Here is a 16,021-nt window from a genome sequence, read left to right as displayed (position 1 = left end):
CAAACTCTAGTCCTATCAGTGTCACTTCCCATCCATCTAGGTCTCTCCTAGGTACTCGTTTCCTACAGAAGCGGAATACGGGGCAAACAGGCCCTGCAGTACCAGCCGGATAAAGTCTGGGCCCTGAGCACCAACTTCGACGAGGTAGCTCCCCCGCCCGCAGGTGCTGGGAGCGTGGCCCTGGGACAATCTAGGTAGGTAAGGGGCCCCTTTCCTCCAGCGGACTTCAAAAGAAAGAAACAAACGGGGGTGGGGGGTGGGGAGCGGCGTGCGGGAGGGAGAGAGGCTCTACCCCGTGCCCCTGCCTCCATACACGTGCACACTTTTTGTTGCACCCGCTGCCCTTAGAGTCTCAGATTCAAACGTTCCAACGGCGTATTATCTGAGTTCCCCTCCCTAAAGGGGTATCAAATTGGGCGGGAGTTCCCGCGAACTCTGACCCCGCGCCTTCGCGAAGACTTAGGACCAGGAGGAACGACGGGGGAGGGGGTGGTTGGCGCCGCTCTCGAGAGAGAAGCCGCTGAACGCCGTTTCCTGTCCTCTCCTCTCTCTCTAACACGCTCTCCTGGGGCGGTACCCCTGGCCCGTACTCTCCAGAATCCTCCCGCCGCCAGTCACCTCAGGGCTTCCCTCCGGCCTCCCCCCAGGGACTTCCTCCTCGCGGCCCAACTAGGCCCCAGGACCCGGCGGCGCGCGCGGCTCGGCCTGCAGGCCCCACTGGGCAGGCGAGCGCCGAGGTACGGCTCTGGCCCATTCCCGCCGCCATTTTCCGGCGACCGTCGCTGCCGCGTAGGGGGGACGATCCCGGAGGAGGAGACTGCGCAGGGGCGCACCGGTCTCCGCCGCAGGGCAGGGGGGAGCGTCCGCCGGCACGGAGGGCCGTCAGGATCTTCGAAGCCTCCCCTCGATGGCCACACCGTCCCGAGTTTAGGCCTCCTGTTGGGCCTCACCGATGAGGCCCTCACCTCACCCCAGATCCCCGCGCTTCTACTTACGCGGAAGAATCCCGCGTCCATCTTGCTGCCTCGCTCGGAGATCGCTCCCTATCCCAAGATACACCGCGCCGCCGCGACGGAGGGCGGGACCGGCAGGGAAAGCCGAGCGCCGGGACGCAGCGCGCGCCGTTCCACCCGCCCCTTCGGCCGACACGAGGCCGCGCCTGCTCAGTGCGGGGAGCACCCGCCACGCGTGCGCATGCGCGCCCAAGGGGCGAGCCGCTGCCGGACTCCGAGACTCCCGAGTAGCCAGGCCGGGGAGGAGAGTCTCGCGACCGCAGCCAATAAGAACGAGAGAAAAAGAGAGAGAGGGACACAGAGAAAGAGAGAGAGAGAGTTGGGTAGCCCCGCCCTGCGAATCCTTTTGTGGCACTGGATCAGCCTTGCTCGCGCAGCGCCACTTGACCCATCCTTCGACCGGTAGTGGAGGAGGCCTCCCGCCCTGGGGGCTCCATGGAGCGATTGAAGAGAAAGGCTGTTACCTCAGAGTGACGCGGGCGGCGCGGCCCGCGCGCGGAAGAGAAGCCTGCCGGCCTCTCTTGTCATCCTGAAAGTTGTGACTGTGTTGGTTTTACGAGTCCACGGGTGACTAAGATCGGCTCTAACGTAGTGGAGCTGTGTAGTGTGAATGAAGTCCGCCCCGTGGCCCCGGTCTCCTGGGCTTCCTCCCCCGGTCGGCGCACAGCTCCCTCGGTTTGGGAGCTGGCCGAAAATGCAAACGCCCGTCGGAGGAGTTTCGGCTCCGGCCGCCCGGTAACCACGCCGACGGGCAGGAAGCGGACGAGAGCGCCCGGGCCCGGGGCTGCGGGTCGGGCAGGGCTCCGCCGGCTCGCCGCCCAGCGCGGGAAGGCGCGTGTCCCTCTGGCCATATTTTATAAAGTTAGCTCTCCCTGCGCGCTCACGCTCTCCTTGCCCGCCCTGCCATGGCCCGCATCACGCCCCGAACCGTGTGGATGTCGTTCCCGCGGCTCTGAATACGAGTTCTGTGCTAACAAAGTCGAGCTCGGGCTCCTCTCCCGGTCTTCCAGCTGGTACAGGCAGCTTCCTGCTTGGCATTTCCACTTGGAGAGACATCCCCAACTTAACGTGTCCCGGAACCGAACCCCTGATGCCCACCCTTCTCTTCCCCCTCACTCCTCACGCACCCCAGAAGACCGACCTGCCCCTCCCAAGATCCCCCGCCTCCGTCGATGGCAACATCTTTCCTGTGTTGAGGCCACGAGCCTTGGTGTTACTCCCGACTTCTCTTTCTTTCACCCCACTTCCAGACTGCCGGGAAACCCACTCAGCTATGATCCTGGCTCGAGGTGCCGTCATCTTTTGCCCGAACCTCCGCACCGGCTTCCTAACTGGTCTCCCTTCTTCTACCCTTGTCACTGAGCATCTTTTCTAAATGCAGCAGTCAGAGTGATCCTATTAGAAACCCTTAGTCAGGTCGCTCTTAAGCCCCAAACCTCCCCAAAGTCCCTCATTTTTCTCAGAACAAAGGTTAAAATCCTACCTGATGGCTCCCCTATTTCTGTGATCCTCTTCCTGGGGCCCTAACACTGCTCACTGCTTGAACTTTCTAAAAGCTTGCTATTGCCTCACAACCTTTGCACTGGTTGTAACTTCTGCCTAGAACGCTCTACCATCAGATACCTCCTTGGTAAATTTCAGGGTTTTACTCAAGTATCACCTAGTCAATGAGGTCTACCTTGACTATCCTCCTGGAAATTGCTTGCACACTCTCCAGAACCCTGATGCCTCTAATCTACTTTGCTTTTTCTCATAGCTTTTACCACCCTGTAATATTTATTTACCTATCTTTAACGTTTATTGTGTGTTCCCCACACTAGAACGTAAACTCCTTAAAGTCAGGGCATTTGTCTTTCTTGCTCACTGATGCGTCCCTAGCACCTAGGACAATGTCTGGCACGTCGTAGAGGCTCAATAAGATTTATTTTTTTTTAACTTTTTGTTAATGTTTATTTATTTTTGAGAGAAGGAGACAGACCACGAGCAGAATAGGGCAGAGAGAGACAGAGACAGAATCGGATGCAGGCTCTGAGCTCTCAGCACAGAGCCGGATGTGGGGGCTGGAACCCATGAGTCATTAAATCATGACCTGAGTCAAAGTCAGACGTTTAACCCACTGAGCCACCCAGGCACCCCTGCATAAAATTTATTGAATGAATGACAGCATTGTCAAAGCATCAAAGATGGGGAGCTAACTGGCTTCCACAGAACAAGCCAGTTGACCAGTTGGAACTATGAAATCTCACTGTGATCTGTGGTTCTGATCAGTCATTGTGTTTTATCTTTACTATCTCTGCTCTTGTGCTGCCAATCCCATAAATGTTGCTTTCTTACAGTCCTGCCATTGACCCTTTTTACTTTTTACTCAGCAAAGATGACCTATCTGTCTTCTCTTGGTTCCATGACCATTTCATCTTCCAAACCTATATATTTGAGACAAATTTCTGCCCCAGACCCATATGTGCAACTTCTTGTTGACATTCACTTGGGACGTCCTATAGGTACCTCACACTCAACATGTCCCAAAATGTCTTCATCTTCTTTCACTTGCCTCAACCCTTTTTTTCCCATTTTTCAATGAATGAGCCTACCTTTCTATCTGTCATCATTCATACTCTTCAGACTCCTGCCTTTTCATTTCTGTTGCTTTCCTTCTTGCCCCATTGCCTCCTTAATTTGGATTACTGTCTGGGCCATTGCAGCCACAACCTATTAAGATTTCCCCTCCCTTCAGAGTTGATGTCTCCACCCTATATTGAGAGTGATTTTCTAAGGTAATAGTCTTAATCCTTTCACCCTTCAATTTGAAAACCTTTCTGTGGCTCCCTATTGTCCTCTAGATAAAGCCCAAGCTAGTTATTGTGGCCTACAAAACCCTTTATGATTTGTTTATTGCTCCCTTCTTCAGACTCATCACATGGACCAATCCTCTTCCTGGCCACATCCTTCACTTCTAAGCTGCAGCCACACTGAACTACAGATGTGGTCTGATTACGAACAGGTTAGGTTTCAAAAGTCAGTTTCTTGTCTGTATGTTGGTAAATCTAAAGTTACTAGGAGGTGACTCATATCACTTCCTCAAAGAGCCTTTTCTGACCAGCCTTCTGAAAATAGCTGAACCCTCTCCCCACTCACTCTATCATACCTGGCTTTATTTTTTCTTCATAGCAATTAATAGTATCTGACATTGTTATCTATTTTGTTTACATGCTTACCGTTTTGCCCCCATTAAAAAAAAAAAAAAGAAGAAACTATGAGTTTCTTGTTCACCATCAAAGCCTTAGTGTCTAGAAGAGTATCTGCTACATTCTTAGAGCTCAGTAAATATTTGGTGAATAAATGCGTGAGTAAGAGTCAGGACCAGTAACGACAGGCATTTCTACCAATGAGTGAGTCTGTTCTTTGAAATAGTAACCTTTGATTCTATAAGGGGAGTCCACATTGAAAACTCTGCTGAGGCAAATAAGCCTTCTCCCAGCAGGTGCAGTGTAGAAGTACTTGGCAGTGAAGGTATTTGCAGATGCTATCTCCTGCTCACTTTGATGCTGTGCAGATCAAAATGGGTCTTAAAGCCAAGAAGCCATCCCCAGTGAGCCTCTGGTGGTTCTTTGCTAGGTCTGGTCTTTAAGTCCTCAAATATGTTCTGAGCCTCTAAAAGCTAATGGGCAGCCAACCTGAGTGTTGATCCTCTAGGCCCAGAGTCCAAGACTTCTTCATTTCATCAACCACTTTTCCTCATTGTTCATTGATTGCTGTTCCTGATAGAAGTGTTTCACCTGGTCCCTATTCCCTCTGTCCTTTAAAGCCACTGGTCCTGAAGATAACCATCCCTCCAGGAGGTGCATCTTGTGTGATTTTCTCACCCCTTTCAGCTTTTGTTCTCGTCTCTGCATCTGTCTCTGTCATTTGCTTCTTTCTTTCAGCTCTGCATTTGTGTTTCCTACATAAAACAGATGAACAGTCTTCACAAAATATCTCAAAAACCAAGTGCAAATTTAGCAAACAAGCCACGGACTAAAATAATGCCATAACTGAAATGAAAATGCCTGATGGATAAAAGCTGATGCATTTTGCTCTGGAAGGTGTCTTTGAGCACATCAGTGAGTGTGTTATCTATTGCCGAATAACTCCCCACATTTAGCAACTTGAAACATTAAATATTTGTTATCTATCATGCACTATTTCTGTGAATCAGGAATCCGGAGTGGCTTCTTTGGATGGTTCTGGCTCAAGGCCTTTTAAGAGAATGTAGTCAAGATATTGGCCTAGGTTACAGTCAACTGGGCCTGGAAAATGTGTTTCCAAGAAGGTTCACTCACATGGCTATTGGCATGAGGCCCCAGTTCCTTGCCACAATGACTTCTCCATAGGCTGTTTGGGTGTCTTCATGACCTGGTAGCATCCCCCAGAGCAAATGATCCAAAAGAGAGCAAGACAGAAGCCATGGTGTCTTTTAATGCCTAACTTCAGAAGACACACACCATAGTTTCCACACTATCCTATTGGTGACACAGGTTACTCGTAATCAGTTTTGGAGCGGACAGCACAAGAGTGTGGATACTAGCAGCTGCGGATCATTGGGGGCCATCTTGGAGGCTGGCTACTGGGATAAGTATTACTGGGATAAGTAAGTTGCAAATGTAGGGGCACCTGGGTGGCTCAGTCAGAAGAGCATGCGACTCTTGATCTCAGGGTTATGAGTTTGAGCCCCACGTTGGGTGTAAAGATTACTTAAATAAATAAAATAAAAATAAAAAAAATATGTAAGTACAAGAGTTTGTATACTTTTAGATTTAGAAAGGATTGCATTCTTTCTCTCTCCTCAGAAACATTTGCACGTATTCTGTTCCCTTGATCCAGAACCACTGTTACCTCCCTTCCAAGCTTTGCCTTGCCCTCCCCACCTTGTCCCTCTACCTTTAATCCTTTTTAACTAGCCAGCTCTAATTCTTCCTCTAGGGTTTAATTAATTAATTAATTTTAATGTTTATTTTTGAGAGAGAGAGAGACACACAGCATGAGCGGGGGAGGGGCAGAAAGAGAGAGGGACACCCAGAATCTGAAGCAGGCTCCAGGCTCTGAGCTGTCAGCACAGAGCCTGGCAGGGAGCTTGAACCCACAAACCACGAGATCATGACCTGAGCCAAAGTCAGATGCTTAACTGTCTGAGTCACCCAGGCGCCCTTCTAATTTAGATGTAATCTCTTCCAGGAAGCATTTCTGGAGGTGGGACTTAGTACTTGCCATCTGAGTTGTTTTGTTTTGTTTTTTTCCATCTGAGTATCTTTTAGGGGGTTGCTGAGACCCCAGAACCCCAATGGTAGACCTTCCCAAACAGATTCCTCATATTCTACCTATTAGCATATTTTCCATTATATTCTAATCATGTATGTGCTCATCTCTACTTCCTACCCCATCGACCCCCTACCACCACACAAAACTCTTTGAAGGTGGGAACTATGTCTCCTCTCTTTATCATCAGTGCCCAAAACAGAGTTTGACAAATAATAGGTTCTAAGTATATGTGCATCAAATACACACTTTGGCCATATGCACAATAGTTGAGTATTAAAAACAATATTCTGCTAAAGCTGAAGATTGCCATCATAGAGCAAGTTTTTGGATACAGAATAAACTTGTATCAAGAAAGTATAAAATTTTAACAACAGCTGTAATTACAACTTTATTGTTAAAGTCTTTAGTAGTCAAATTAAGTCTGGCATTATAGTACAGGCAGGAATAATAGCTTCTTGGCACTATAGTGTTCCTGCACTCACTATAATGCACATTAAAAAAAAAAAACAAAAAACAACTCTACACCCAATGTGGGACTCAAACTCATGAACCTGAGAACAAGAGTTGAATGCTCCACTGACTGAGCCAGTCGGGTGCCCCTATGCTGCACATTTTTAATACTAAATGGACACTTTATGATTGCTGAATTTCTCATGGCCGTCTCCATGTTTATTTTATTGTCATTCATAGTTGCATGACACTTTTACTTATGGCATTTCCATTCTATAAATAATCAGATTCACTATGAGGTTAACTCTACGAAAGCCAGAAATCTCTCGGCAATAAAGGAAAATAAAAGCTTACTTGAATTTGTCATTAATATATCAAGCTGTCAATAATAATATGAAAACAGGGAGGGGGACAAACCATAACAGACTCTTAAATACAGAGAACAAACTGAGGGTTGCTGGAGGGGTTGTGGGTGGGGGGGATGGGCTAAATGGCCAAGGGGCATTCCAACACTTGTTGGGATGAGCACTCGGTGTTACATGTGAGTGATGAATCACTAAATTCTATTCCTGAAATCATTATTGCACTATATGTTAACTAATTTGGATGTAAATTTTAAGAAACTAATAAATGAAAAAATATCAAGCTCAAACTATAAGAGATTTCTAGTTGCTTTTGCATATATAAATATCAGCTATGTAAGACATGGAACAAGTCTGGGATTTTCTGAATCTCACTTTCTGAGTCTAATACAAGATTCACTAGATGGCGTTCTATCCTCTCAGAAGGAAGTAAACTATCATAAAGACAACTGTGGTTTGGTTGGTTTTTACTGAGCCCTGACTATGTGCTCACCATGTAGTTCGTGGGTATAACAAGGGAAGTTTTAAGGTAGTCCTCAGGGAGCTTATAATATAGCCAGAAAGGTAACAGCAACAGGCACATGTAATAACAACAGTGTAACTGCCTGCTTTGCTTTCCATCCCGTAGAAAGTTCCCCCACAGATGTTATATTCAGGCACTGTGTTGGCATATTAAAAAAAAAAATTGTTTAATGTTTATATATTTTTTGAGAGAGAGAGAGAGAGAGAGAGATAGAAGGAGAGAATGAGCGGGGGAGGTGCAGAAAGAGAGAGGTAGACACAGAATCCGAAGCAGGCTCCAGGCTCGGAGCTGTCAGCACGGAGCCCGAGGTGGGGCTCGAACTCACGAACTGTGAGATCATGACCTGCGCCGAAGCCAGACACTTAACCGACTGAGCCACCCAGGTGCCCCTGTGTTGGCATATTTTTTTAATTTTAATTTTAATTTTACTTTTTACTTTTTATTTAAAAAATTTTTTTAATGTTTATTTTTGAGAGAGACAGAGAGAGACAGACATGAGTGGGCGAGGGTCAAAGAGGAAGACACAGAATCTGAAGCAGGCTCCAAGCTCCAAGCTGTCAGCACAGAGCCTGACTCGGGGCCTGAACTCATGAACCGTGAGGTCATGACCTGAGCCGAAGTGGGACTGAGCCACCCAGTGCCCCTGTGTTGGCATGTTTTTAAAAGAGTCAGTCAACCATTTACTTTCTTTCCTTTCCCCTGTCCTTGGGCAGCCAGGAGTGTCTGAGGAATATCACATGTATCCCACCTGGTGTTGGCGGGGAGGTGCTCTTAGCCTGTACTTTGCCCTCAGCTTGCCCCACGATCCCGCGTCAGAGATCACAGTCACGCAGGACAGAAGTCTCCTTCAGTTTACGGATGACTTAGTAAACGGCAAGAAAAGGACAATCTTATCCATAGCCTATTCTCCAGAAACCTGTAGACTCCGTTTCCTGGAGGCCTCATATCACCCTCATCAAGATGGAAGGGGGTTTAGGTGCTTGCCACGGTGATGGGAGAAACAAAGGCAAATGAAAAATTAAGTTCCCTTACTGCCTACAGCCCATCGAGGAGTCCTTGAAACAGGCAGAGTGGCCTCCCTCTAGGAGCTCAGCTGCCTCGATGATGACACCTTGCTAGGGGCAAAAGGGAATCTTGGCTTAACATTATCCTGATGCCCCCAGGATCCCGTGAGTGTCCCTAAACACATAAAAATTCCTTTGCAAACTTCCTTTATCGTCAGCCCCCAAGTATATATTGGCAATTATACTCCAGGCATATGGCCCCTGATATACATCTGAAGGGTCTCATGACTGAGGTTTCACTAAACAGTAATAAATGACATTTTCCTAACAACACCTACCCCCTCAAGGTCCTGGAAACCTTGTTTCCAAAATTCCTTTGAGACTTATGCTATCGCTAACCGCCTCGCAGCCTGAAGGTGTGTAATCAGTCACCCTTCACAGCCTCGGTGCAGCTCTTTCTGTCCTGTCCCCCGTGCTTTTTAAAAAAAAATTTTTTTTAATGTTTATTTTTGACAGAGAGAGAGAGAGAGAGACAAAGCATGAGCGGGGGAGGGCTAGAGAGAGAGGGAGACATAGACTCCAAAGCAGGCTCCAGGCTCCGAGCTGTCAGCTGACGCGGGGCTCGAACTCAAAGACTGCGAAATCACGATCTGAGCCGAAGTCGGACGCTCAACGGACTGAGCCACCCAGGCGCCCCAATCCCCCGTGCTTTAATAAAATCACCCTTTTGCACCAAAGACGTCTTCAAGAATTCTTTCTTGGCCGTCAGCTCCGAACCCCCAACATCACCCCAAAAACCCCATCATTAGCGCTTTAAACGCATTAGCTAACTCAGTCCTAACAATAATACCTAGTAGGCTGTTGCGGGCTGAATTGTGTCCCCCTACCCCACATTCACATGTTGAAGTCCTCACCCCTTGGTACATCATAATGTGACTGTATTTGGAGATAGAGTCTTTAGAGAGGTAATTAAGTTAAAGTGAGGTCACTAGGTGGGCCTTCATCCAATACGACTGGGTCCTTACATGAGGAAATCAGGACACAGACACACGACAGGAACACCATGCAAAGGTGCAGGGGGAAGGCGGCCATCTACAAGCCAAGGAGACAGGCTTCGGAATAAACCAACCCTGCTAACACCTTGACCTTGTACTTCTAGCCTCCAGAATTGTGAGAAAATAAATTTCTGTGGTTCAAATCGCCCAGTCTGTGGTCATCTGTTACAGCAGCTCTTGAAAATTAATACATCGCTATCCCAGTTGTAGAAATGAGCAGAAGGAGGCCCAGGAAGGAGAAATGCGTTACCTAAAGTCACACAGCCCGCATACGACAGAACTCACTTTTAGGGTTTGGTCTGTCTGCTGAGAGTTGGGACCAAGACATCACTAATGGCTGATCTGTAGGCGTTTAAGCAAATAGCTGGAGGAGGGAATGTAGCCGGTCATCAAATGCCTCCCAGTCTGCACCCAAACCGGGTGAAAGAAAGGGAAAGCCAGAGGGGCTTGGGTGAATTTTCTTTGTGTCGGGCCCTGGACCATCAGGGCAGTAGTGGCCCTAAGCGATCAGTGATTCAAATCATTCTTGACTTCATTTAAAATGAGCAACAATTGGGGTGCCTGGGTGGCTGACTCAGTTAAGCGTCCGACTTTGGCTCAGGTCATGATCTCATGGCCTGTGAGTTCAAGCCCCGCATCGGGCTCTGCGCTGACAGCCCAGACCCTGGAGCCCGCTTTGGATTCTGTGTCTCCCTCTCTCTCTCTGCTCCTCTCCCTCTCACGCTCTGTCTCTCTCTCTGTCTCTCTCTCTCTCTCTGAAAAATAAACAAGCATTTACAAAAAAATTAAAAGCCAACTTTTTGTTCTTAAATTCTTAAAATGTCCATTGACTTTAAAGCATGTTTGCTTGTCCAAAGATACCACAGAGTAAAAAAGACAAGTTGCAAACCGGGAGAAGACATTTGTGACAATGTCACTGTAACTGAACACTCTTTCAAAACGGTCACACGCCAGTAAGAAAAAAGCAGACAACCCAATGGAAAGATGGGCAAAGTCTTGAACCGGCCAGCGTTCCACAGAAGAGTCTATCAACCTCTTTAGCGATCTGGGAAAAGCAAATCAAGATCACACGATGCCAATTGATATGGACTGGACTACCTCTTCCACGTTAAGAAGTCTGGTAATACGAAGTGTTACTGAAGATGCAGATTAACTGGAACTCTGCAGATTAACTGGCAGCAGAGTAATTCGGTGCCCACACTGTGAAATACTATCCGTCATTTGGCATTATCGAATAAAATCAAAGATGTGCAAACCCCGTGACCCAGCATTTCCACTCCAAACAGTGCATGTGTGTACCGGGGCCATGTGCAAAATATGCAAAGCAGTATTTTTCCTACTGGCAAAAAACCGGATATCACATAAGTGTCTGTCACCAGGATCGTGGATATAAATAGATGGCAGTATGTTTTTAAAATGGAATTTCAAAGGAAATGGAATGGAGTACAGGTGCATGGCACAAAATAGGTAAAACTTTAAAATTGGAAAGGGACACCTGGGTGGCTCAGTCGGTCGCATGTCCGTCTTCTGCTAGGCCCGTGTCTGGCTTCAGATCCTCTGTTCCCTTGTCTCCCTGCTCCTCCCCTGCTTGTTCTCTCTCTCTCTCTCTCTCTCTCTCTCTCAAAAATAAATAAACATTAAAAAAATTAAATTGAGACTGAAAAAAACAAAACAAGTTGCAAAAGACTATGCACAGTGTGAGCTCATTTATCAAAAAATGAAAAGAAAAAGCTAGCAAGGGGTGCCTGGGTGGCTCGTCGGTTAAGCGTCTGACTTCGGCTCAGGTCCTGATCTCACAGTCTGTGGGTTCGAGCCCCGCATCGGGCTCTGTGCTGACAGCTCAGAGCCTGGAGCCTGCTTCCGATTCTGTGTCTCCCTCTCTCTCTGGCCCTCCCCTGCTCATGTTCTGTCTCTCTCTGTCGCAAAAATAAATAAAAACATTAAAAAAAAAAGAAAAAAAAAAAAGAAAAAGCTAGCAAAACTCAACAACGTATTGTTTCAGGGAAGCGTGCCCTTACGACAAAAGAACGTTCAGGAAAGTGGCTCCCCCCGGGGTCAGAATGGAGGAGGAGATAGGGAAAGAACACAGAAGTAAATTATTAAACAGTATTGATAATGCTCCAACTCTGGAGTTGTGTGGAGTGTGTTCAGAGCCGTTTTTTTTTTTTAATGTTACATATTTTATTTGGTATTTTACAAATATAACACAGTATGGCGGGGGTGGGGGAAACTCCTGGCCATATGGTTAGATTGTTGACAGAAGGACTTCTTAAGGGCTGCTGTGCAAAAAGACAATGGGGTAATATTCCAAAGTAATGGAGGAAAAGAACTCTGAAACTAGAATTTTATCTCTAGTTACACTGTCATTTCAATACTCGAGTAAAATAAATATTTACTCAGGGCCTCAGAAATGTTGCCACATAAAAACCTTCTTTGAAATCACTCCTAAAGAAGAGAACTGAATGCAGAAGAAAGCAATGACATATGCGGGGGGTGGTAAAGGCGAATAAATGACTTAAACAATTTTATTAGTGTCTAAAAACTTGAACTCCTCCCCACCCCACCCCCCGCCCCCCAAAATCTAAAATATCACAGATTCTAGAACTAAAACTCTAAGTGCCCTTTCTTGGTAATCAGAGAAATTCAAACTAAAGCAGCAATTAGATAATATTTTATAACCATAATATTGCCAAAAAATTAGAAACCCAAGATAATTCAAAGGGCCCATAAGGATATGGAGGAAACAGGGTATTTTCCACTAATTGCTGATGGAGGTAGAAACTGTGTGTGCTTTTTCCCTGTTTATACCTGGAGGTATAAACTGTGTGCCTTTCTAGAAGGAAGGCCTTCTGGCTGTACTTAGTCAAATTAAATATAATGTGTGTTCTATGACTCAGCAATTCTACGCCAAGGCATAAAAATGTTCCCCCTTCTCCACCCCCATACCAAAAAGACCTCACATACAGATGAGTGAGGGTGTGTATTTGAGAATGTTTCTTTTATTTTGTGTGTGTAGTTGGATCTGGAGGCAAACTGTGTAGATGATGGATGAGAAGAGGCGCCTGGGTGGCTCAGTGGGTTAAGCGTCCGACTTCAGCTCAGGTCATGATCTCGCCGTCCGTGAGTTCGGCTTAGGTCACGATCTCACAGTCCGTGAGTTCGAGCCCTGTGTCAGAAGTCTGTGCTGACAGCTCAGAGCCTGGAACCTGCTTCAGATCTTCTGTCCCCTGTCTCTCTGCCCTTCCCCTGCTCCTCTCTCTGTCTCTCTTAAAAAATAAATACATACAACTTAAAAAAAAAAAGAACATTGTATTTTTTTTAAGGCACATTCATTCATTCAATTATGGATTCGTTAAGTATTTTTTCATTATTTGTTATGTGAGGCACCACCCTTGACATTGGGAATACAGCAGCAAACAACAAAATTCTGGTTTTTGTGGAGCTTCTATTGCAAGAAGACAGATAATCAGGAAGAATTAATGAGGTGCACGAGACGGACACTGTTGATGAACAAGATGTACTGTTTTGACAAAGGGTGGCCACGAAAGTCCTCTCTGATAAAGTGACCTTTGAGTCTGCTTTGAGAGGAGGAGCCACACTGTGGCTATGTGGAGGAGGAGAATTCCAGGCAAAGAGAACAGTAGGTGCAAAGGTCCTGAGATGGGCGTGTGTTTGACATGTTTTAGAAGCATTAAGGAGATCGGTGTGTGGCTGGAGTGGAGTGAGAGAGGGAGCTACAGGAAGTGAGAGAGGTTACGGCGGCCGGGATTTTGCTGGGAATGAAATGAGAATCCCTTAGAGGCTTTTTAGCAGGGGACTGAAGCGATCCAGCTTAGATCATCGTGGTTACTGTGCAGAGGCAAGACTAGAGGCCAGAAGAGCAGGGAGGAGGCTATTACAGTGACCCAGGACAGAGGTGATGGTGATTTAGAGTAGGGTTATGGAAAAGATGTCAAAGGTGAAAGGAAAAGAACAGAGAAGAAAAGAAAAGAAAGAGAAGAAGAGAAGAAAAGAGAAGAGAAAAGGGAAAAAAAAAAGAAGAAAAGAAAGAGAAAAAAGAGAAAAGAAAAAAAAGCTTCAGGAGAGTATCTTTAAGGACTAGGGATAGGGAATACCTCTTGAAACAAGATGGTTTTAAAAGTGCTAGCCATAAAAAAAAAAAAGACATTGATAAATATGACTACAGTCTGTTCATCAAAAGATACCACAAAGAGGAAAAAGACAAGTTGCAAAGTGGGAAAAGATACACAATTTAAAAATAGAGCAGATGACTTACTAATGGGTGGGTGTGAGAGAAAGAAAAGAATCAGGGATGTGGCTGAGGGTTCGGGCCTGAACAACTGGGAGAACCAAGTTGCTCTTCACAGGATGGGAAAGACTGGGGAGAAGTAGCTTTAGGTGGAAAAGCAAGAGTTTGCTTTGGGCTGTTTGAGATACGCGTTAGATATCCAAGTGGCGCTATTACGTGGTTTGTTGGCCATGTATGTCTAGAATCTGGGGAGAGGTCCGATGATGCTCAGTTGAGAGTTGCGGCATATAGATGGTACTTACATCACGGGATCAGAGGAAGTCACCAAGAGAGTGAGGACAGACGGCAAAGAAGTCTGAGACCAAGCCCTGAGGCGCTCGTCATTCAGAAGTTAGGAAGGTGGGGGCACCTGGGTGGGTCAGTCAGTTGGGCGCCTGACTTCAGATCAGGTCATGATCTCACGGTTTGTGGGTTTGAGCCCTGCATCGGGCTCTGTGCTAATGGTTCAGAGCCTGGGGCCTGCTCGGACTCTGTGTGTCCCTCTCTCTCTGCCCCTCCCCCACTTGTGCTGTCTCTCTGTGTGTGTGTGTGTGTGTGTCTCTCTCTCTCAAGAATAAATAAACATAAGAAGAAGAAGAAGAAGAAGAAGAAGAAGAAGAAGAAGGAAGGAAGGTGATGAGGAGCCAGCACGGGAGACGGGGAAGGAATGGTCACTGAGGGCAGAACTAAGAGAGGGAAGGGCCCTGGGGGCCAAGTGAGAAAGTATTTCCAGCAGGAAGGAGTGATAGGCCATCCCTCATCCTGGTGTGAGTAGAGGAGATGAACAAGGAGTAGATCTGGCAAGGATAATTTCTGTTTTTATTAAAACAATTTTTTTTAAATGTTTGTTTATTTTTGAGAGAGAGAGCACGGGCGGGGAAGGGGCAGATCAAGAGGGAGGCACAGAATCTGAAGTGGGCCTCAGGCTCTGTGCCGACAGCTCGGAGCCTGGAGCCTGCTTCGGGTTCTGCGTCTCCCTCTCTCTCTCTGCCCCTCCCCTGCTTGTGCTCTGTCTCTCTCTGTCTCTCAGAAATAAATAAATGTGTAAAATATTTTTTGTAAATCTCTTTTGCTTTCAAGTGACTACCAAGGCAAGAACTGGAAAGCTGCAAAGAAGGAATAAGTTGGTAATTACATTTCTTGGAGATCAATTAAGGCATCACAGCATTCTTGAAGGGGCCCCACTAAAATTCATTCAAGAGGAGATTTTGAGCAGGGAGGGAACGCTCTCTGACAGTACCTGGGCTGTCCCCAGACCGAGGGGTTCATATCACTAGAGATCTGAAGGTCAGTCATGTTTCTACCTGCTTCACCCGAACGTGGGCTGACTGTCAGAGTCCGGGACAGGACTATCTGCTCAACCACAGCAGTTTTTTTCTTTGCCAGGAAATTTTCTGTGCAGGGAATGGGTGTCTTGGGACAAAAGGCTACAGAGCTGACACAATGCCCCTGCTGTGTGTTCCCATCCAGTGGGCCCCAGGCAATTCCTGGAGACATTTTTGTTGGGTTACTGCACACCCACGAAGAGCTACTTAAAAAAGGGAAAAGCACAAAGCTTTACAATTAGAGGGCTATTTAGAAAAAGCATTTAAAAACTAACATACACAGATGCGCCTGTTACTTCTTGCAATGGACTCGAAATTGTTCTCCCGGCCTCCAGTCTCTCCCACGCCAACCCATTCTGCACACTACAGCGGGATTAGTCTCCCGAAAGCACAGATCTGATCTTGTCACTCCAATGCTCGAGCACCTTCGGTGGCTCCCCACTGCCTTTAAAATAACCACGCATTGAAGATCCTTCATACTGGAGCCTCTCTTCTCTTCCCCGCCCATCTCCCACTGCTCGCTTGGACCTGTGCTAGGCTAAAGCTTCTCTGCAGCAGGGTTCTCGCTCTCGCTTTCTAAATTTCCACTCTTCCCTGGACTCACTCCAGTTCAATCTTTCGCTCTTAGTTTACATGTTATTTCTTCTGGGGAGCTCTGCTCCCTACCTACCAAACTCCGAGCTGAACTAGGTACTCCAGCGAGAGG

At 46.9% G+C, this 16,021-nt stretch overlaps 1 protein-coding gene across 17 annotated transcripts in view; it reads right to left on the bottom strand.

Moving 5' to 3' along the window:
* SRRM1 (serine and arginine repetitive matrix 1) overlaps nt 1–1,992 on the bottom strand; it is a 32,617-nt gene extending 30,625 nt beyond the window's left edge. For 7 of the 17 annotated variants that reach the window (XM_027060054.2, XM_027060060.2, XM_053209125.1 and 4 more), the window contains exon 1: nt 996–1,154. In XM_027060054.2, the coding sequence (XP_026915855.1) occupies nt 996–1,016 (21 nt within the window). In that variant the 5' untranslated portion in view covers nt 1,017–1,154. Of the gene's footprint in view, nt 1–995; nt 1,162–1,941 lie in introns of those variants that run through there. The other 10 variants (XM_027060058.2, XM_027060059.2, XM_027060057.2 and 7 more) reach the window with 7 other exon arrangements.
* Between the last annotated feature and the right edge of the window lie 14,029 nt (nt 1,993–16,021).

Source organism: Acinonyx jubatus, chromosome C1, assembly GCF_027475565.1.
Source record: "Acinonyx jubatus isolate Ajub_Pintada_27869175 chromosome C1, VMU_Ajub_asm_v1.0, whole genome shotgun sequence".
Classification (NCBI taxonomy): Eukaryota; Metazoa; Chordata; class Mammalia; order Carnivora; family Felidae; genus Acinonyx; species Acinonyx jubatus.
This window is presented reverse-complemented; position numbering and strand designations above follow the sequence as displayed.